Below are 25229 nucleotides of genomic sequence, written 5' to 3' on the forward strand. Positions count from 1 at the left end.
CATCTTCCTACAAAACAACAACATCTTCCTACAAAACAACAACATCTTCCTACAAAACAACATCTTCTTCCTACAAAACAACAACATCTTCCTACAAAACAACAACATCTTCCTATAAAACAACATCTTCCTACAAAACAACATCATCTTCCTACAAAACAACAACATCTTCCTACAAAACAACAACATCTTCCTACAAAACAACAACATCTTCCTACAAAACAACATCATCTTCCTACAAAACAACAACATCTTCCTACAAAACAACAACATCTTCCTACAAAACAACAACATCTTCCTACAAAACAACAACATCTTCCTACAAAACAACAACATCTTCCTACGAAACAACAACATCTTCCTACGAAACAACAACATCTTCCTACAAAACAACATCTTCCTACGAAACAACATCTTCCTACAAAACAACATCTTCCTACAAAACAACAACATCTTCCTACAAAACAACAACATCTTCCTACAAAACAACAACATCTTCCTACAAAACAACAACATCTTCCTACAAAACATCAACATCTTCCTACAAAACAACAACATCTTCCTACAAAACAACAACATCTTCCTACAAAACAACAACATCTTCCTACAAAACAACAACATCTTCCTACAAAACAACAACATCTTCCTACAAAACAACAACATCTTCCTACAAAACAACAACATCTTCCTACAAAACATCAACATCTTCCTACAAAACAACAACATCTTCCTACAAAACATCAACATCTTCCTACAAAACAACAACATCTTCCTACAAAACAACAACATCTTCCTACAAAACATCAACATCTTCCTACAAAACATCAACATCTTCCTACAAAACAACAACATCTTCCTACAAAACAACAACATCTTCCTACAAAACAACAACATCTTCCTACAAAACAACAACATCTTCCTACAAAACATCAACATCTTCCTACAAAACAACATCATCTTCCTACAAAACAACAACATCTTCCTACAAAACAACAACATCTTCCTACAAAACATCAACATCTTCCTACAAAACAACAACATCTTCCTACAAAACAACAACATCTTCCTACAAAACAACAACATCTTCCTACAAAACATCAACATTTTCCTACAAAACAACAACATCTTCCTACAAAACATCAACATCTTCCTACAAAACAACATCATCTTCCTACAAAACAACAACATCTTCCTACAAAACAACAACATCTTCCTACAAAACATCAACATCTTCCTACAAAACAACAACATCTTCCTACAAAACAACAACATCTTCCTACAAAACAACAACATCTTCCTACAAAACAACAACATCTTCCTACAAAACGTCAACATCTTCCTACAAAACAACAACATCTTCCTACAAAACGTCAACATCTTCCTACAAAACAACAACATCTTCCTACAAAACATCAACATTTTCCTACAAAACAACAACATCTTCCTACAAAACAACAACATCTTCCTACAAAACAACAACATCTTCCTACAAAACAACATCTTCTTCCTACAAAACAATATCTTCTTCCTACAAAACAACAACATCTTCCTACAAAACAACAACATCTTCCTACAAAACAACAACATCTTCCTACAAAACAACATCTTCCTACAAAACAACATCTTCCTACGAAACAACAACATATGGTGGTAAAGGAAGCTAGGAAGAAATGTCTGCCAGCCAACTAATAAACACATCCCATCAGTGGAGTCTGCTAGGAGAATCCTGTTGTTAATGAAGAGTGAACCGCTGGGTCAGCTTTACCACCATACAGCTGCATCACTACACATGTAGGATCTTAATTTGAGCCAATTTGCTACAGCAGGAAAATAATCCCGGAGCAACAGGACATTACAATTAAAATGTGGATTATAATTAACGGACAGATTTTGTAGGGATGACACATTTTCGTAAGGGAAAATCTATTATGAAAAGTGGAAATTACAAACTTGAGAAGCCGTTTAAAACCTCAAATAAACTACAAGTAAAAAAAAAATTAAAAATCCTGCATTGCAAGAAATTTCTCCTGCAACAGTGTGATCAAATTAAGATCCTAAAATCTGTATGTTGTTGGTGATTCAGAGGGAAAATATATTGTGTAATTGAATTGCTAGAGAACTAGGCCTGTATTCATAACGCGTCTCAGAGTAGGTCTAGGAATGCTGATCTAGGATCAGGTCCCCCCTCTCCATGTAATCTGATGCATTATGATCTAGGATCAGGTCCCCCCCTCTCCATGTAATCTGATTCATTATGATCTAGGATCAGGTCCCCCCCTCTCCATGTAATCTGATTCATTATGATCTAGGATCAGGTCCCCCCCTCTCCATGTAATCTGATTCATTATGATCTAGGATCAGGTCCCCCCCTCTCCATGTAATCTGATTCATTATGATCTAGGATCAGGTCCCCCCTCTCCATGTAATCTGATTCATTATGATCTAGGATCAGGTCCACCCCTCTCCATGTAATCTGATTCATTATGATCTAGGATCAGGTCCACCCTTCTCCATGTAATCTTATTCATTATGATCTAGGATCAGCTCCCCCCTCTCCATGTAATCTGATTCATTATGATCTATGATCAGGTCCCCCCTCTCCATGTAATCTGATTCATTATGATCTAGGATCAGGTCCCCCCTCTCCATGTAATCTGATTCATTATGGTCTAGGATCAGGTCCCCCCTCTCCATGTAATCTGATTCATTATGATCTAGGATCACGTCCCCCCTCTCCATGTAATCTGATTCATTATGATCTAGGATCAGGTCCACCGGTCTCCATGTAATCTGATTCATTATGATCTAGGATCAGGTCCCCCCCTCTCCATGTAATCTGATTCATTATGATCTAGGATCAGGTCCCCCCCTCTCCATTTAATCTGATTCATTATGATCTAGGATCAGGTCCACCCTCTCCATGTAATCTGATTCATTATGATCTAGGATCAGGTCCCCCCCTCTCCATGTAATCTGATTCATTATGATCTAGGATCAGGTCCCCCCTCTCCATGTAATCTGACTCATTATGATCTAGGATCAGGTCCCCCCCTCTCCATTTAATCTGATTCATTATGATCTATGATCAGGTCCCCCCTCTCCATGTAATCTGATTCATTATGATCTAGGATCAGGTCCCCCTGTGTATGTAATCTGATTCATTATGATCTAGGATCAGGTCCCCCCTCTCCATGTAATCTGATTCATTATGATCTAGGATCAGGTCCCCCCTCTCCATGTAATATGATTCATTATGATCTAGGATCGGGTCCCTCCCCTCCATGTAATCTGATTCATTATGATCTAGGATCAGGTCCCTCCTCTCCATGTAATATGATTCATTATGATCTAGGATCAGGTCCCCCCTCTCCATGTAATCTGATTCATTATGATCTAGGATCAGGTCCACCCCTCTCCATGTAATCTGATTCATTATGATCTAGGATCAGGTCCACCCTTCTCCATGTAATCTTATTCATTATGATCTAGGATCAGCTCCCCCCTCTCCATGTAATCTGATTCATTATGATCTATGATCAGGTCCCCCCTCTCCATGTAATCTGATTCATTATGATCTAGGATCAGGTCCCCCCTCTCCATGTAATCTGATTCATTATGGTCTAGGATCAGGTCCCCCCTCTCCATGTAATCTGATTCATTATGATCTAGGATCACGTCCCCCCTCTCCATGTAATCTGATTCATTATGATCTAGGATCAGGTCCACCGGTCTCCATGTAATCTGATTCATTATGATCTAGGATCAGGTCCCCCCCTCTCCATGTAATCTGATTCATTATGATCTAGGATCAGGTCCCCCCCTCTCCATTTAATCTGATTCATTATGATCTAGGATCAGGTCCACCCTCTCCATGTAATCTGATTCATTATGGTCTAGGATCAGGTCCCCCCTCTCCATGTAATCTGATTCATTATGATCTAGGATCACGTCCCCCCTCTCCATGTAATCTGATTCATTATGATCTAGGATCAGGTCCACCGGTCTCCATGTAATCTGATTCATTATGATCTAGGATCAGGTCCCCCCCTCTCCATGTAATCTGATTCATTATGATCTAGGATCAGGTCCCCCCCTCTCCATTTAATCTGATTCATTATGATCTAGGATCAGGTCCACCCTCTCCATGTAATCTGATTCATTATGATCTAGGATCAGGTCCCCCCCTCTCCATGTAATCTGATTCATTATGATCTAGGATCAGGTCCCCCCTCTCCATGTAATCTGACTCATTATGATCTAGGATCAGGTCCCCCCCTCTCCATTTAATCTGATTCATTATGATCTATGATCAGGTCCCCCCTCTCCATGTAATCTGATTCATTATGATCTAGGATCAGGTCCCCCTGTGTATGTAATCTGATTCATTATGATCTAGGATCAGGTCCCCCCTCTCCATGTAATCTGATTCATTATGATCTAGGATCAGGTCCCCCCTCTCCATGTAATATGATTCATTATGATCTAGGATCGGGTCCCTCCCCTCCATGTAATCTGATTCATTATGATCTAGGATCAGGTCCCTCCTCTCCATGTAATATGATTCATTATGATCTAGGATCAGGTCCCCCCTCTCCATGTAATCTGATTCATTATGATCTAGGATCAGGTCCACCCCTCTCCATGTAATCTGATTCATTATGATCTAGGATCAGGTCCACCCTTCTCCATGTAATCTTATTCATTATGATCTAGGATCAGCTCCCCCCTCTCCATGTAATCTGATTCATTATGATCTATGATCAGGTCCCCCCTCTCCATGTAATCTGATTCATTATGATCTAGGATCAGGTCCCCCCTCTCCATGTAATCTGATTCATTATGGTCTAGGATCAGGTCCCCCCTCTCCATGTAATCTGATTCATTATGATCTAGGATCACGTCCCCCCTCTCCATGTAATCTGATTCATTATGATCTAGGATCAGGTCCACCGGTCTCCATGTAATCTGATTCATTATGATCTAGGATCAGGTCCCCCCCTCTCCATGTAATCTGATTCATTATGATCTAGGATCAGGTCCCCCCCTCTCCATTTAATCTGATTCATTATGATCTAGGATCAGGTCCACCCTCTCCATGTAATCTGATTCATTATGATCTAGGATCAGGTCCCCCCCTCTCCATGTAATCTGATTCATTATGATCTAGGATCAGGTCCCCCCTCTCCATGTAATCTGACTCATTATGATCTAGGATCAGGTCCCCCCCTCTCCATTTAATCTGATTCATTATGATCTATGATCAGGTCCCCCCTCTCCATGTAATCTGATTCATTATGATCTAGGATCAGGTCCCCCTGTGTATGTAATCTGATTCATTATGATCTAGGATCAGGTCCCCCCTCTCCATGTAATCTGATTCATTATGATCTAGGATCAGGTCCCCCCTCTCCATGTAATATGATTCATTATGATCTAGGATCGGGTCCCTCCCCTCCATGTAATCTGATTCATTATGATCTAGGATCAGGTCCCTCCTCTCCATGTAATATGATTCATTATGATCTAGGATCAGGTCCCCCCTCTCCATGTAATCTGATTCATTATGATCTAGGATCAGGTCCACCCCTCTCCATGTAATCTGATTCATTATGATCTAGGATCAGGTCCACCCTTCTCCATGTAATCTTATTCATTATGATCTAGGATCAGCTCCCCCCTCTCCATGTAATCTGATTCATTATGATCTATGATCAGGTCCCCCCTCTCCATGTAATCTGATTCATTATGATCTAGGATCAGGTCCCCCCTCTCCATGTAATCTGATTCATTATGGTCTAGGATCAGGTCCCCCCTCTCCATGTAATCTGATTCATTATGATCTAGGATCACGTCCCCCCTCTCCATGTAATCTGATTCATTATGATCTAGGATCAGGTCCACCGGTCTCCATGTAATCTGATTCATTATGATCTAGGATCAGGTCCCCCCCTCTCCATGTAATCTGATTCATTATGATCTAGGATCAGGTCCCCCCCTCTCCATTTAATCTGATTCATTATGATCTAGGATCAGGTCCACCCTCTCCATGTAATCTGATTCATTATGATCTAGGATCAGGTCCCCCCCTCTCCATGTAATCTGATTCATTATGATCTAGGATCAGGTCCCCCCTCTCCATGTAATCTGACTCATTATGATCTAGGATCAGGTCCCCCCCTCTCCATTTAATCTGATTCATTATGATCTAGGATCAGGTCCCCCCCTCTCCATGTAATCTGATTCATTATGATCTAGGATCAGGTCCCCCCTCTCCATGTAATCTGACTCATTATGATCTAGGATCAGGTCCCCCCCTCTCCATTTAATCTGATTCATTATGATCTATGATCAGGTCCCCCCTCTCCATGTAATCTGATTCATTATGATCTAGGATCAGGTCCCCCTGTGTATGTAATCTGATTCATTATGATCTAGGATCAGGTCCCCCCTCTCCATGTAATCTGATTCATTATGATCTAGGATCAGGTCCCCCCTCTCCATGTAATATGATTCATTATGATCTAGGATCGGGTCCCTCCCCTCCATGTAATCTGATTCATTATGATCTAGGATCAGGTCCCTCCTCTCCATGTAATATGATTCATTATGATCTAGGATCAGGTCCCCCCTCTCCATGTAATCTGATTCATTATGATCTAGGATCAGGTCCACCCCTCTCCATGTAATCTGATTCATTATGATCTAGGATCAGGTCCACCCTTCTCCATGTAATCTTATTCATTATGATCTAGGATCAGCTCCCCCCTCTCCATGTAATCTGATTCATTATGATCTATGATCAGGTCCCCCCTCTCCATGTAATCTGATTCATTATGATCTAGGATCAGGTCCCCCCTCTCCATGTAATCTGATTCATTATGGTCTAGGATCAGGTCCCCCCTCTCCATGTAATCTGATTCATTATGATCTAGGATCACGTCCCCCCTCTCCATGTAATCTGATTCATTATGATCTAGGATCAGGTCCACCGGTCTCCATGTAATCTGATTCATTATGATCTAGGATCAGGTCCCCCCCTCTCCATGTAATCTGATTCATTATGATCTAGGATCAGGTCCCCCCCTCTCCATTTAATCTGATTCATTATGATCTAGGATCAGGTCCACCCTCTCCATGTAATCTGATTCATTATGATCTAGGATCAGGTCCCCCCCTCTCCATGTAATCTGATTCATTATGATCTAGGATCAGGTCCCCCCTCTCCATGTAATCTGACTCATTATGATCTAGGATCAGGTCCCCCCCTCTCCATTTAATCTGATTCATTATGATCTATGATCAGGTCCCCCCTCTCCATGTAATCTGATTCATTATGATCTAGGATCAGGTCCCCCTGTGTATGTAATCTGATTCATTATGATCTAGGATCAGGTCCCCCCTCTCCATGTAATCTGATTCATTATGATCTAGGATCAGGTCCCCCCTCTCCATGTAATATGATTCATTATGATCTAGGATCGGGTCCCTCCCCTCCATGTAATCTGATTCATTATGATCTAGGATCAGGTCCCTCCTCTCCATGTAATATGATTCATTATGATCTAGGATCAGGTCCCCCCTCTCCATGTAATCTGATTCATTATGATCTAGGATCAGGTCCACCCCTCTCCATGTAATCTGATTCATTATGATCTAGGATCAGGTCCACCCTTCTCCATGTAATCTTATTCATTATGATCTAGGATCAGCTCCCCCCTCTCCATGTAATCTGATTCATTATGATCTATGATCAGGTCCCCCCTCTCCATGTAATCTGATTCATTATGATCTAGGATCAGGTCCCCCCTCTCCATGTAATCTGATTCATTATGGTCTAGGATCAGGTCCCCCCTCTCCATGTAATCTGATTCATTATGATCTAGGATCACGTCCCCCCTCTCCATGTAATCTGATTCATTATGATCTAGGATCAGGTCCACCGGTCTCCATGTAATCTGATTCATTATGATCTAGGATCAGGTCCCCCCCTCTCCATGTAATCTGATTCATTATGATCTAGGATCAGGTCCCCCCCTCTCCATTTAATCTGATTCATTATGATCTAGGATCAGGTCCACCCTCTCCATGTAATCTGATTCATTATGATCTAGGATCAGGTCCCCCCCTCTCCATGTAATCTGATTCATTATGATCTAGGATCAGGTCCCCCCTCTCCATGTAATCTGACTCATTATGATCTAGGATCAGGTCCCCCCCTCTCCATTTAATCTGATTCATTATGATCTATGATCAGGTCCACCCTCTCCATGTAATCTGATTCATTATGATCTAGGATCAGGTCCCCCTGTGTATGTAATCTGATTCATTATGATCTAGGATCAGGTCCCCCCTCTCCATGTAATCTGATTCATTATGATCTAGGATCAGGTCCCCCCTCTCCATGTAATATGATTCATTATGATCTAGGATCGGGTCCCTCCCCTCCATGTAATCTGATTCATTATGATCTAGGATCAGGTCCCTCCTCTCCATGTAATATGATTCATTATGATCTAGGATCGGGTCCCTCCCCTCCATGTAATCTGATTCATTATGATCTAGGATCAGGTCCCTCCCCTCCATGTAATCTGATTCATTATGATCTAGGATCAGGTCCCCCCTCTCCATGTAATCTGATTCATTATGATCTAAAAGGCTAAACTGATCCTAGATCAGCTCTCCTACCTAAAGACACTTTATGAATACGGCCCTGGAAAGCTATAAAGTGATTTTTTTAAAAGTTAATTCCGGTACCTGGGGAGACAGTTTTGATCCGTATGGGATGGGGGCATGAGTTGAGGACCCCTCTCACGTCTCCTAGCGTCATGCCCAGGACGGGCGTGCCCCCGATCTCCAGTATGACATCACCCACCGTGGCCCCGCCTCCCGGTGCTGCGGTGACGAATGGGAACTCTCCGTAGTCAGCGCCGCCCCCGATGGCAACACCCAGCTCTCCAGACCCGCCCCCCAGGGGAACAAAACTCTCCTGCACCTTGGAACGCCAGTGCAGCTTGTTCGCTGTGGCCTTAGACATGGTGGCAGACCTGGTAGAGACACAAGATAGCACAGAGATGGTCAATACATCGTACAAAGGACAGCACAGAGAGCTGTGGCCTTAGACATGGTGGCCGACCTGGTAGAGACACAAGATAGCACAGAGATGGTCAATACATCGTACAAAGGACAGCACAGAGAGCTGTGGCCTTAGACAGGTTGGCCGACCTGGAACAAGACAGCACAGGTTTCCAGAGACTGTTATAACACAAAACAATTACTATGTTACAATGTTGATTTTTGGCCGTTCAGACTGCAGGGGAAAAAAAGAACAGATTCGAATCGGATATGCCAACAAACAAAAAACCGATTTTTTGATTCACATGTAAACGTGGCTTAATAGATGTCGAATAGCAAATGGGCGTAGCACAGCAGGAGCTCAACTGGTAAACAAACAGGAATATTCAAACTGAATTAAATATGAATGAACGTATGCTAGCTACTGAATAAGTGGAATGAAGTATTTACATAGGAGAACTAAACCCCTATATAAGTGAATATTACACACTAAACATATTATTTTTGATTGTCACTTCAGGACTAGGCTTATGCAGTGTCAAGGACTCCTACCCTGAACGGTCAGTCTTTCTGACGTTACATCTCCCTATTCTTCCTGACCAGCTATGTGGACTCATCTAGCAACAGGAATGCCTCTCTCTCTGATCGGAGAGGACGGCAACGAACAGTGGTGTCAGAGACCCAGTCATCCTAAGGAGAGCAGTGGTGTCAGAGAACCAGCCATCCTAAGGAGAGCAGTGGTGTCAGATACCAGTCATCCTAAGGAGAGCAGTGGTGTCAGAGAACCAGTCATCCTAAGGAGAGCAGTAGTGTCAGAGAACCAGCCAGCCTAATGAGAGCAGTGGTGTCAGAGAACCAGCCATCCTAAGGAGAGCAGTGGTGTCAGAGAACCAGCCATCCTAAGGAGAGCAGTGGTGTCAGAGAACCAGCCATCCTAAGGAGAGCAGTGGTGTCAGAGAACCAGCCATCCTAAGGAGAGCAGTGGTGTCAGAGAACCAGCCATCCTAAGGAGAGCAGTGGTGTCAGAGAACCAGCCATCCTAAGGAGAGCAGTAGTGTCAGAGAACCAGCCATCCTAAGGAGAGCAGTGGTGTCAGAGAACCAGCCATCCTAAGGAGAGCAGTGGTGTCAGAGAACCAGCCATCCTAAGGAGAGCAGTGGTGTCAGAGAACCAGCCATCCTAAGGAGAGCAGTGGTGTCAGAGAACCAGCCATCCTAAGGAGAGCAGTGGTGTCAGAGAACCAGCCATCCTAAGGAGAGCAGTGGTGTCAGAGAACCAGCCATCCTAAGGAGAGCAGTAGTGTCAGAGAACCAGCCAGCCTAATGAGAGCAGTGGTGTCAGAGAACCAGCCATCCTAAGGAGAGCAGTGGTGTCAGAGAACCAGCCATCCTAAGGAGAGCAGTGGTGTCAGAGAACCAGCCATCGTAAGGAGAGCAGTGGTGTCAGAGAACCAGCCATCTTAAGGAGTGGCCTTACATGTGAACAAACAAACTGCTGCACAGAAAAAAAGGTGAAGGTGTGCATATCTCAAATGTTCAAAGTTCACAAACTGCCACTGACCAACCAGGACCCTGAACAGGCCTATTCCTGCCTAATCCTGATAGCCTGGGAGAGAAAGGTGGATGTTCCTAACAGTTTAGGCCTAGGTGTTTTGAGAACAATATCCTTAAAACATAAAATAACAAATGAAATCCTACTTTAAACAGCCTTTCAAAATGAAAACGGTCCTTATAGTACCTGGCTTGCAGTAATACAAGTATAGAAACCGGTCTTAAAGTGACAGAGTCTATTCTACAGGGTCTACACCTTCATCAGGTATGTAACAGAGTCTATTCTACACCTTCATCAGGTATGTAACAGAGTCTATTCTACAGGGTCTACACCTTCATCAGGTATGTAACAGAGTCTATTCTACACTTCATCAGGTATGTAACAGAGTCTATTCTACACCTTCATCAGGTATGTAACAGTGTCTATTCTACAGGGTCTACACCTTCATCAGGTATGTAACAGAGTCTATTCTACACCTTCATCAGGTATGTAACAGAGTCTATTCTACAGGGTCTACACCTTCATCAGGTATGTAACAGAGTCTATTCTACACCTTCATCAGGTATGTAACAGAGTCTATTCTACACCTTCATCAGGTATGTAACAGAGTCTATTCTACAGGGTCTACACCTTCATCAGGTATGTAACAGTGTCTATTCTACACCTTCATCAGGTATGTAACAGAGTCTATTCTACACCTTCATCAGGTATGTAACAGAGTCTATTCTACAGGGTCTACACCTTCATCAGGTATGTAACAGTGTCTATTCTACACCTTCATCAGGTATGTAACAGTGTCTATTCTACAGGGTCTACACCTTCATCAGGTATGTAACAGAGTCTATTCTACACCTTCATCAGGTATGTAACAGAGTCTATTCTACAGGGTCTACACCTTCATCAGGTATGTAACAGAGTCTATTCTACACCTTCATCAGGTATGTAACAGAGTCTATTCTACACCTTCATCAGGTATGTAACAGAGTCTATTCTACAGGGTCTACACCTTCATCAGGTATGTAACAGTGTCTATTCTACACCTTCATCAGGTATGTAACAGAGTCTATTCTACACCTTCATCAGGTATGTAACAGAGTCTATTCTACAGGGTCTACACCTTCATCAGGTATGTAACAGTGTCTATTCTACACCTTCATCAGGTATGTAACAGAGTCTATTCTACATCTTCATCAGGTATGTAACAGAGTCTATTCTACACCTTCATCAGGTATGTAACAGTGTCTATTCTACACCTTCATCAGGTATGTAACAGAGTCTATTCTACATCTTCATCAGGTATGTAACAGTGTCTATTCTACACCTTCATCAGGTATGTAACAGTGTCTATTCTACACCTTCATCAGGTATGTAACAGAGTCTATTCTACACCTTCATCAGGTATGTAACAGAGTCTATTCTACAGGTTCTACACCTTCATCCGGTATGTAACGGAGTCTATTCTACACCTTCATCAGGTATGTAACAGTGTCTATTCTACACCTTCATCAGGTGTGTAACAGAGTCTATTCTACAGGGTCTACACCTTCATCAGGTATGTAACAGAGTCTATTCTACAGGGTCTACACCTTCATCAGGTAAGTAACAGTGTCTATTCTACACCTTCATCATGTATGTAACAGAGTCTATTCTACACCTTCATCAGGTATGTAACAGAGTCTATTCTACACCTTCATCAGGTATGTAACAGAGTCTATTCTACACCTTCATCAGGTATGTAACAGTGTCTATTCTACACCTTCATCAGGTATGTAACAGTGTCTATTCTACACCTTCATCAGGTATGTAACAGAGTCTATTCTACACCTTCATCAGGTATGTAACAGTGTCTATTCTACACCTTCATCAGGTATGTAACAGTGTCTATTCTACACCTTCATCAGGTATGTAACAGAGTCTATTCTACACCTTCATCAGGTATGTAACAGTGTCTATTCTACACCTTCATCAGGTATGTAACAGTGTCTATTCTACACCTTCATCAGGTATTTAACAGAGTCTATTCTACACCTTCATCAGGTATGTAACAGAGTCTATTCTACACCTTCATCAGGTATGTAACAGTGTCTATTCTACACCTTCATCGGGTATGTAACAGAGTCTATTCTACACTTTCATCAGGTATGTAAAAGTGTATATTCTACACCTTCATCAGGTATGTAACAGAGTCTATTCTACAGGGTCTACACCTTCATCAGGTATGTAACAGTGTCTATTCTACAGGGTATACACCTTCATCAGGTATGTAACAGTGTCTATTCTACACCTTCATCAGGTATGTAACAGAGTCTATTCTACAGGGTCTACACCTTCATCAGGTATGTAACAGAGTCTATTCTACACCTTCATCAGGTATGTAACAGTGTCTATTCTACACCTTCATCAAGTATGTAACAGTGTCTATTCTACAGGGTCTACACCTTCATCAGGTATGTAACAGAGTCTATTCTACACCTTCATCAGGTATGTAACAGAGTCTATTCTACACCTTCATCAGGTATGTAACAGAGTCTATTCTACACCTTCATCAGGTATGTAACAGAGTCTATTCTACAGGGTCTACACCTTCATCAGGTATGTAACGGAGTCTATTCTACAGGGTCTACACCTTCATCAGGTATGTAACAGTGTCTGTTCTACACCTTCATCAGGTATGTAACAGAGTCTATTCTACAGGGTCTACACCTTCATCAGGTATTTAACAATGTCTATTCTACACCTTCATCAGGTATGTAACAGAGTCTATTCTACACATTCATCAGGTATGTAACAGAGTCTATTATACAGGGTCTACACCTTCATCAGGTATGTAACAGAGTCTATTCTACACCTTCATCAGGTATGTAACAGCGTCTGTTCTACACCTTCATCAGGTATGTAACAGAGTCTATTCTACACCTTCATCAGGTATGTAACAGAGTCTATTCTACACCTTCATCAGGTATGTAACAGAGTCTATTCTACAGGGTCTACACCTTCACCAGGTATGTAACAGAGTCTATTCTACACCTTCATCAGGTATGTAACAGAGTCTATTCTACACCTTCATCAGGTATGTAACAGTCTCTATTCTACAGGGTCTACACCTTCATCAGGTATGTAACAGTGTCTATTCTACACCTTCATCAGGTATGTAACAGAGTCTATTCTACACCTTCATCAGGTATGTAACAGAGTCTATTCTACAGGGTCTACACCTTCATCAGGTATGTAACAGAGTCTATTCTACACCTTCATCAGGTATGTAACAGTGTCTATTCTACACCTTCATCAGGTATGTAACAGAGTCTATTCTACACCTTCATCAGGTATGTAACAGAGTCTATTCTACAGGGTCTACACCTTCATCAGGTATGTAACAGAGTCTATTCTACACCTTCATCAGGTATGTAACAGTGTCTATTCTACACCTTCATCAGGTATGTAACAGAGTCTATTCTACAGGGTCTACACCTTCATCAGGTATGTAACAGTGTCTATTCTACACCTTCATCAGGTATGTAACAGAGTCTATTCTACACCTTCATCAGGTATGTAACAGAGTCTATTCTACAGGGTCTACACCTTCATCGGGTATGTAACAGTGTCTATTCTACAGGGTCTATACCTTCATCAGGTATGTAACAGAGTCTATTCTACAGGGTCTACACCTTCATCGGGTATGTAACAGAGTCTATTCTACAGGGTCTACACCTTCATCAGGTATGTAACAGAGTCTATTCTACAGGGTCTAGACCTTCATCAGGTATGTAACAGAGTCTATTCTACACCTTCATCAGGTATGTAACAGAGTCTATTCTACACCTTCATCAGGTATGTAACAGAGTCTATTCTACACCTTCATCAGGTATGTAACAGAGTCTATTCTACACCTTCATCAGGTATGTAACAGAGTCTATTCTACACCTTCATCAGGTATGTAACAGAGTCTATTCTACACCTTCATCAGGTATGTAACAGAGTCTATTCTACACCTTCATCAGGTATGTAACAGTGTCTATTCTACACCTTCATCAGGTATGTAACAGTGTCTATTCTACACCTTCATCAGGTATGTAACAGAGTCTATTCTACAGGGTCTACACCTTCATCAGGTATGTAACAGTGTCTATTCTACAGGGTATACACCTTCATCAGGCATGTAACAGTGTCTATTCTACACCTTCATCAGGTATGTAACAGAGTCTATTCTACACCTTCATCAGGTATGTAACAGTGTCTATTCTACACCTTCATCAGGTATGTAACAGTGTCTATTCTACACCTTCATCAGGTATGTAACAGAGTCTATTCTACAGGGTCTACACCTTCATCAGGTATGTAACAGAGTCTATTCTACACCTTCATCAGGTATGTAACAGTGTCTATTCTACACCTTCATCAAGTATGTAACAGTGTCTATTCTACAGGGTCTACACCTTCATCAGGTATGTAACAGAGTCTATTCTACACCTTCATCAGGTATGTAACAGAGTCTATTCTACACCTTCATCAGGTATGTAACAGAGTCTATTCTACACCTTCATCAGGTATGTAACAGAGTCTATTCTACAGGGTCTACACCTTCATCAGGTATGTAACGGAGTCTATTCTACAGGGTCTACACCTTCATCAGGTATGTAACAGTGTCTGTTCTACACCTTCATCAGGTATGTAACAGAGTCTATTCTACAGGGTCTACACCTTCATCAGGTATTTAACAATGTCTATTCTACACCTTCATCAGGTATGTAACAGAGTCTATTCTACACATTCATCAGGTATGTAACAGAGTCTATTATACAGGGTCTACACCTTCATCAGGTATGTAACAGAGTCTATTCTACACCTTCATCAGGTATGTAACAGCGTCTGTTCTACACCTTCATCAGGTATGTAACAGAGTCTATTCTACACCTTCATCAGGTATGTAACAGAGTCTATTCGACACCTTCATCAGGTATGTAACAGAGTCTATTCTACAGGGTCTACACCTTCACCAGGTATGTAACAGAGTCTATTCTACACCTTCATCAGGTATGTAACAGAGTCTATTCTACACCTTCATCAGGTATGTAACAGTCTCTATTCTACAGGGTCTACACCTTCATCAGGTATGTAACAGTGTCTATTCTACACCTTCATCAGGTATGTAACAGAGTCTATTCTACACCTTCATCAGGTATGTAACAGAGTCTATTCTACAGGGTCTACACCTTCATCAGGTATGTAACAGAGTCTATTCTACACCTTCATCAGGTATGTAACAGTGTCTATTCTACACCTTCATCAGGTATGTAACAGAGTCTATTCTACACCTTCATCAGGTATGTAACAGAGTCTATTCTACAGGGTCTACACCTTCATCAGGTATGTAACAGAGTCTATTCTACACCTTCATCAGGTATGTAACAGTGTCTATTCTACACCTTCATCAGGTATGTAACAGAGTCTATTCTACAGGGTCTACACCTTCATCAGGTATGTAACAGTGTCTATTCTACACCTTCATCAGGTATGTAACAGAGTCTATTCTACACCTTCATCAGGTATGTAACAGAGTCTATTCTACAGGGTCTACACCTTCATCGGGTATGTAACAGTGTCTATTCTACAGGGTCTATACCTTCATCAGGTATGTAACAGAGTCTATTCTACAGGGTCTACACCTTCATCGGGTATGTAACAGAGTCTATTCTACAGGGTCTACACCTTCATCAGGTATGTAACAGAGTCTATTCTACAGGGTCTAGACCTTCATCAGGTATGTAACATAGTCTATTCTACAGGGTCTAGACCTTCATCAGGTATGTAACATAGTCTATTCTACAGGGTCTAGACCTTCATCAGGTATGTAACATAGTCTATTCTACAGGGTCTAGACCTTCATCAGGTATGTAACAGAGTCTATTCTACACCTTCATCAGGTATGTAACAGTGTCTATTCTACACCTTCATCAGGTATGTAACAGTGTCTATTCTACACCTTCATCAGGTATGTAACAGAGTCTATTCTACAGGGTCTACACCTTCATCAGGTATGTAACAGTGTCTATTCTACAGGGTATACACCTTCATCAGGTATGTAACAGTGTCTATTCTACACCTTCATCAGGTATGTAACAGAGTCTATTCTACACCTTCATCAGGTATGTAACAGTGTCTATTCTACACCTTCATCAGGTATGTAACAGTGTCTATTCTACACCTTCATCAGGTATGTAACAGAGTCTATTCTACAGGGTCTACACCTTCATCAGGTATGTAACAGAGTCTATTCTACACCTTCATCAGGTATGTAACAGTGTCTATTCTACACCTTCATCAAGTATGTAACAGTGTCTATTCTACAGGGTCTACACCTTCATCAGGTATGTAACAGAGTCTATTCTACACCTTCATCAGGTATGTAACAGAGTCTATTCTACACCTTCATCAGGTATGTAACAGAGTCTATTCTACACCTTCATCAGGTATGTAACAGAGTCTATTCTACAGGGTCTACACCTTCATCAGGTATGTAACGGAGTCTATTCTACAGGGTCTACACCTTCATCAGGTATGTAACAGTGTCTGTTCTACACCTTCATCAGGTATGTAACAGAGTCTATTCTACAGGGTCTACACCTTCATCAGGTATTTAACAATGTCTATTCTACACCTTCATCAGGTATGTAACAGAGTCTATTCTACACATTCATCAGGTATGTAACAGAGTCTATTATACAGGGTCTACACCTTCATCAGGTATGTAACAGAGTCTATTCTACACCTTCATCAGGTATGTAACAGCGTCTGTTCTACACCTTCATCAGGTATGTAACAGAGTCTATTCTACACCTTCATCAGGTATGTAACAGAGTCTATTCTACACCTTCATCAGGTATGTAACAGAGTCTATTCTACAGGGTCTACACCTTCACCAGGTATGTAACAGAGTCTATTCTACACCTTCATCAGGTATGTAACAGAGTCTATTCTACACCTTCATCAGGTATGTAACAGTCTCTATTCTACAGGGTCTACACCTTCATCAGGTATGTAACAGTGTCTATTCTACACCTTCATCAGGTATGTAACAGAGTCTATTCTACACCTTCATCAGGTATGTAACAGAGTCTATTCTACAGGGTCTACACCTTCATCAGGTATGTAACAGAGTCTATTCTACACCTTCATCAGGTATGTAACAGTGTCTATTCTACACCTTCATCAGGTATGTAACAGAGTCTATTCTACACCTTCATCAGGTATGTAACAGAGTTTATTCTACAGGGTCTACACCTTCATCAGGTATGTAACAGAGTCTATCTATTCTACAGGGTCTAGACCTTCATCAGGTATGTAACAGAGTCTATTCTACAGGGTCTACACCTTCATCAGGTATGTAACAGTGTCTATTATACACCTTCATCAGGTATGTAACAGAGTCTATTCTACACCTTCATCAGGTATGTAACAGAGTCTATTCTACACCTTCATCAGGTATGTAACAGAGTCTATTCTACAGGGTCTACACCTTCATCAGGTATGTAACAGTGTCTATTCTACACCTTCATCAGGTATGTAACAGAGTCTATTCTACACCTTCATCAGGTATGTAACAGAGTCTATTCTACAGGGTCTACACCTTCATCGGGTATGTAACAGTGTCTATTCTACAGGGTCTATACCTTCATCAGGTATGTAACAGAGTCTATTCTACAGGGTCTACACCTTCATCAGGTATGTAACAGAGTCTATTCTACAGGGTCTACACCTTCATCAGGTATGTAACAGAGTCTATTCTACAGGGTCTAGACCTTCATCAGGTATGTAACATAGTCTATTCTACACCTTCATCAGGTATGTAACAGAGTCTATTCTACACCTTCATCAGGTATGTAACAGAGTCTATTCTACACCTTCATCAGGTATGTAACAGAGTCTATTCTACACCTTCATCAGGTATGTAACAGTGTCTATTCTACACCTTCATCAGGTATGTAACAGTGTCTATTCTACACCTTCATCAGGTATGTAACAGAGTCTATTCTACACCTTCATCAGGTATGTAACAGTGTCTATTCTACACCTTCATCAGGTATGTAACAGTGTCTATTCTACACCTTCATCAGGTATGTAACAGAGTCTATTCTACACCTTCATCAGGTATGTAACAGTGTCTATTCTACACCTTCATCAGGTATGTAACAGTGTCTATTCTACACCTTCATCAGGTATTTAACAGAGTCTATTCTACACCTTCATCAGGTATGTAACAGAGTCTATTCTACACCTTCATCAGGTATGTAACAGTGTCTATTCTACACCTTCATCGGGTATGTAACATAGTCTATTCTACACCTTCATCAGGTATGTAACAGTGTCTATTCTACACCTTCATCAGGTATGTAACAGAGTCTATTCTACAGGGTCTACACCTTCATCAGGTATGTAACAGTGTCTATTCTACAGGGTATACACCTTCATCAGGTATGTAACAGTGTCTATTCTACACCTTCATCAGGTATGTAACAGAGTCTATTCTACACCTTCATCAGGTATGTAACAGTGTCTATTCTACACCTTCATCAGGTATGTAACAGAGTCTATTCTACACCTTCATCAGGTATGTAACAGTGTCTATTCTACACCTTCATCAGGTATGTAACAGAGTCTATTCTACAGGGTCTACACCTTCATCAGGTATGTAACAGAGTCTATTCTACACCTTCATCAGGTATGTAACAGTGTCTATTCTACACCTTCATCAAGTATGTAACAGTGTCTATTCTACACCTTCATCAGGTATGTAACAGAGTCTATTCTACACCTTCATCAGGTATGTAACAGAGTCTATTCTACACCTTCATCAGGTATGTAACAGAGTCTATTCTACAGGGTCTACACCTTCATCAGGTATGTAACGGAGTCTATTCTACAGGGTCTACACCTTCATCAGGTATGTAACAGTGTCTGTTCTACACCTTCATCAGGTATGTAACAGAGTCTATTCTACAGGGTCTACACCTTCATCAGGTATTTAACAATGTCTATTCTACACCTTCATCAGGTATGTAACAGAGTCTATTCTACACCTTCATCAGGTATGTAACAGAGTCTATTCTACACCTTCATCAGGTATGTAACAGAGTCTATTCTACACCTTCATCAGGTATGTAACAGTGTCTATTCTACACCTTCATCAGGTATGTAACAGTGTCTATTCTACACCTTCATCAGGTATGTAACAGAGTCTATTCTACACCTTCATCAGGTATGTAACAGTGTCTATTCTACACCTTCATCAGGTATGTAACAGAGTCTATTCTACACCTTCATCAGGTATGTAACAGAGTCTATTCTACACCTTCATCAGGTATGTAACAGTGTCTATTCTACACCTTCATCAGGTATGTAACAGTGTCTATTCTACACCTTCATCAGGTATGTAACAGAGTCTATTCTACACCTTCATCAGGTATGTAACAGAGTCTATTCTACACCTTCATCAGGTATGTAACAGTGTCTATTCTACACCTTCATCAGGTATGTAACAGTGTCTATTCTACACCTTCATCGGGTATGTAACAGTGTCTATTCTACAGGGTCTATACCTTCATCAGGTATGTAACAGAGTCTATTCTACAGGGTCTACACCTTCATCAGGTATGTAACAGAGTCTATTCTACAGGGTCTACACCTTCATCAGGTATGTAACAGAGTCTATTCTACAGGGTCTAGACCTTCATCAGGTATGTAACATAGTCTATTCTACACCTTCATCAGGTATGTAACAGAGTCTATTCTACACCTTCATCAGGTATGTAACAGAGTCTATTCTACACCTTCATCAGGTATGTAACAGAGTCTATTCTACACCTTCATCAGGTATGTAACAGTGTCTATTCTACACCTTCATCAGGTATGTAACAGTGTCTATTCTACACCTTCATCAGGTATGTAACAGAGTCTATTCTACACCTTCATCAGGTATGTAACAGTGTCTATTCTACACCTTCATCAGGTATGTAACAGTGTCTATTCTACACCTTCATCAGGTATGTAACAGAGTCTATTCTACACCTTCATCAGGTATGTAACAGTGTCTATTCTACACCTTCATCAGGTATGTAACAGTGTCTATTCTACACCTTCATCAGGTATTTAACAGAGTCTATTCTACACCTTCATCAGGTATGTAACAGAGTCTATTCTACACCTTCATCAGGTATGTAACAGTGTCTATTCTACACCTTCATCGGGTATGTAACATAGTCTATTCTACACCTTCATCAGGTATGTAACAGTGTCTATTCTACACCTTCATCAGGTATGTAACAGAGTCTATTCTACAGGGTCTACACCTTCATCAGGTATGTAACAGTGTCTATTCTACAGGGTATACACCTTCATCAGGTATGTAACAGTGTCTATTCTACACCTTCATCAGGTATGTAACAGAGTCTATTCTACACCTTCATCAGGTATGTAACAGTGTCTATTCTACACCTTCATCAGGTATGTAACAGAGTCTATTCTACACCTTCATCAGGTATGTAACAGTGTCTATTCTACACCTTCATCAGGTATGTAACAGAGTCTATTCTACAGGGTCTACACCTTCATCAGGTATGTAACAGAGTCTATTCTACACCTTCATCAGGTATGTAACAGTGTCTATTCTACACCTTCATCAAGTATGTAACAGTGTCTATTCTACACCTTCATCAGGTATGTAACAGAGTCTATTCTACACCTTCATCAGGTATGTAACAGAGTCTATTCTACACCTTCATCAGGTATGTAACAGAGTCTATTCTACAGGGTCTACACCTTCATCAGGTATGTAACGGAGTCTATTCTACAGGGTCTACACCTTCATCAGGTATGTAACAGTGTCTGTTCTACACCTTCATCAGGTATGTAACAGAGTCTATTCTACAGGGTCTACACCTTCATCAGGTATTTAACAATGTCTATTCTACACCTTCATCAGGTATGTAACAGAGTCTATTCTACACCTTCATCAGGTATGTAACAGAGTCTATTCTACACCTTCATCAGGTATGTAACAGAGTCTATTCTACACCTTCATCAGGTATGTAACAGTGTCTATTCTACACCTTCATCAGGTATGTAACAGTGTCTATTCTACACCTTCATCAGGTATGTAACAGAGTCTATTCTACACCTTCATCAGGTATGTAACAGTGTCTATTCTACACCTTCATCAGGTATGTAACAGTGTCTATTCTACACCTTCATCAGGTATGTAACAGAGTCTATTCTACACCTTCATCAGGTATGTAACAGTGTCTATTCTACACCTTCATCAGGTATGTAACAGTGTCTATTCTACACCTTCATCAGGTATTTAACAGAGTCTATTCTACACCTTCATCAGGTATGTAACAGAGTCTATTCTACACCTTCATCAGGTATGTAACAGTGTCTATTCTACACCTTCATCGGGTATGTAACATAGTCTATTCTACACCTTCATCAGGTATGTAACAGTGTCTATTCTACACCTTCATCAGGTATGTAACAGAGTCTATTCTACAGGGTCTACACCTTCATCAGGTATGTAACAGTGTCTATTCTACAGGGTATACACCTTCATCAGGTATGTAACAGTGTCTATTCTACACCTTCATCAGGTATGTAACAGAGTCTATTCTACACCTTCATCAGGTATGTAACAGTGTCTATTCTACACCTTCATCAGGTATGTAACAGAGTCTATTCTACACCTTCATCAGGTATGTAACAGTGTCTATTCTACACCTTCATCAGGTATGTAACAGAGTCTATTCTACAGGGTCTACACCTTCATCAGGTATGTAACAGAGTCTATTCTACACCTTCATCAGGTATGTAACAGTGTCTATTCTACACCTTCATCAAGTATGTAACAGTGTCTATTCTACACCTTCATCAGGTATGTAACAGAGTCTATTCTACACCTTCATCAGGTATGTAACAGAGTCTATTCTACACCTTCATCAGGTATGTAACAGAGTCTATTCTACAGGGTCTACACCTTCATCAGGTATGTAACGGAGTCTATTCTACAGGGTCTACACCTTCATCAGGTATGTAACAGTGTCTGTTCTACACCTTCATCAGGTATGTAACAGAGTCTATTCTACAGGGTCTACACCTTCATCAGGTATTTAACAATGTCTATTCTACACCTTCATCAGGTATGTAACAGAGTCTATTCTACACCTTCATCAGGTATGTAACAGAGTCTATTATACAGGGTCTACACCTTCATCAGGTATGTAACAGTGTCTATTCTACACCTTCATCAGGTATGTAACAGAGTCTATTCTACACCTTCATCAGGTATGTAACAGAGTCTATTCTACAGGGTCTACACCTTCATCAGGTATGTAACAGAGTCTATTCTACACCTTCATCAGGTATGTAACAGTGTCTATTCTACACCTTCATCAGGTATGTAACAGAGTCTATTCTACACCTTCATCAGGTATGTAACAGTGTCTATTCTACACCTTCATCAGGTATGTAACAGTGTCTATTCTACACCTTCATCAGGTATGTAACAGAGTCTATTCTACACCTTCATCAGGTATGTAACAGAGTCTATTCTACACCTTCATCAGGTATGTAACAGAGTCTATTCTACAGGGTCTACACCTTCATCAGGTATGTAACGGAGTCTATTCTACAGGGTCTACACCTTCATCAGGTATGTAACAGTGTCTGTTCTACACCTTCATCAGGTATGTAACAGAGTCTATTCTACAGGGTCTACACCTTCATCAGGTATTTAACAATGTCTATTCTACACCTTCATCAGGTATGTAACAGAGTCTATTCTACACCTTCATCAGGTATGTAACAGAGTCTATTATACAGGGTCTACACCTTCATCAGGTATGTAACAGTGTCTATTCTACACCTTCATCAGGTATGTAACAGAGTCTATTCTACACCTTCATCAGGTATGTAACAGAGTCTATTCTACAGGGTCTACACCTTCATCAGGTATGTAACAGAGTCTATTCTACACCTTCATCGGGTATGTAACAGAGTCTATTCTACACCTTCATCAGGTATGTAACAGGGTCTATTCTACACGTTCATCAGGTATGTAACAGAGTCTATTCTACACCTTCATCAGGTATGTAACAGAGTCTATTCTACACCTTCATCAGTTATGTAACAGTGTCTATTCTACAGGGTCTACACCTTCATCAGGTATGTAACAGAGTCTATTCTACACCTTCATCAGGTATGTAACAGAGTCTATTCTACACCTTCATCAGGTATGTAACAGAGTCTATTCTACACCTTCATCAGGTATGTAACAGAGTCTATTCTACAGGGTCTACACCTTCATCAGGTATGTAACGGAGTCTATTCTACAGGGTCTACACCTTCATCAGGTATGTAACAGTGTCTGTTCTACACCTTCATCAGGTATGTAACAGAGTCTATTCTACAGGGTCTACACCTTCATCAGGTATGTAACAGTGTCTATTCTACACCTTCATCAGGTATGTAACAGAGTCTATTCTACACCTTCATCAGGTATGTAACAGTGTCTATTCTACACCTTCATCAGGTATGTAACAGCGTCTATTCTACACCTTCATCAGGTATGTAACAGCGTCTGTTCTACACCTTCATCAGGTATGTAACAGTGTCTATTCTACACCTTCATCAGGTATGTAACAGTGTCTATTCTACACCTTCATCAGGTATGTAACAGTGTCTATTCTACACTTTCATCAGGTATGTAACAGAGTCTATTCTACAGGGTCTACACCTTCATCAGGTATGTAACAGAGTCTATTCTACACCTTCATCAGGTATGTAACAGAGTCTATTCTACACATTCATCAGGTATGTAACAGAGTCTATTATACAGGGTCTACACCTTCATCAGGTATGTAACAGAGTCTATTCTACACCTTCATCAGGTATGTAACAGCGTCTGTTCTACACCTTCATCAGGTATGTAACAGAGTCTATTCTACACCTTCATCAGGTATGTAACAGAGTCTATTCTACACCTTCATCAGGTATGTAACAGAGTCTATTCTACAGGGTCTACACCTTCACCAGGTATGTAACAGAGTCTATTCTACACCTTCATCAGGTATGTAACAGAGTCTATTCTACACCTTCATCAGGTATGTAACAGTCTCTATTCTACAGGGTCTACACCTTCATCAGGTATGTAACAGTGTCTATTCTACACCTTCATCAGGTATGTAACAGAGTCTATTCTACACCTTCATCAGGTATGTAACAGAGTCTATTCTACAGGGTCTACACCTTCATCAGGTATGTAACAGAGTCTATTCTACACCTTCATCAGGTATGTAACAGTGTCTATTCTACACCTTCATCAGGTATGTAACAGAGTCTATTCTACACCTTCATCAGGTATGTAACAGAGTCTATTCTACAGGGTCTACACCTTCATCAGGTATGTAACAGAGTCTATTCTACACCTTCATCAGGTATGTAACAGTGTCTATTCTACACCTTCATCAGGTATGTAACAGAGTCTATTCTACAGGGTCTACACCTTCATCAGGTATGTAACAGTGTCTATTCTACACCTTCATCAGGTATGTAACAGA

At 40.9% G+C, this 25229-nt stretch overlaps 1 protein-coding gene across 1 annotated transcript in view; it reads right to left on the reverse strand.

The window, feature by feature from the left end:
- The window catches only part of magixa (MAGI family member, X-linked a), a 147556-nt gene that overhangs the window by 102653 nt on the left and 19674 nt on the right, over window positions 1-25229 (reverse strand). Inside the window, exon 2 of the mRNA XM_055932723.1 lies at window positions 8755-9044. Within this exon, the coding sequence (XP_055788698.1) occupies window positions 8755-9034 (280 nt within the window). The 5' untranslated portion in view covers window positions 9035-9044. The remainder of the gene's footprint in view (window positions 1-8754; window positions 9045-25229) is intronic.

This window comes from Salvelinus fontinalis, chromosome 8 (assembly GCF_029448725.1).
Source record: "Salvelinus fontinalis isolate EN_2023a chromosome 8, ASM2944872v1, whole genome shotgun sequence".
Taxonomy (NCBI): domain Eukaryota; kingdom Metazoa; phylum Chordata; class Actinopteri; order Salmoniformes; family Salmonidae; genus Salvelinus; species Salvelinus fontinalis.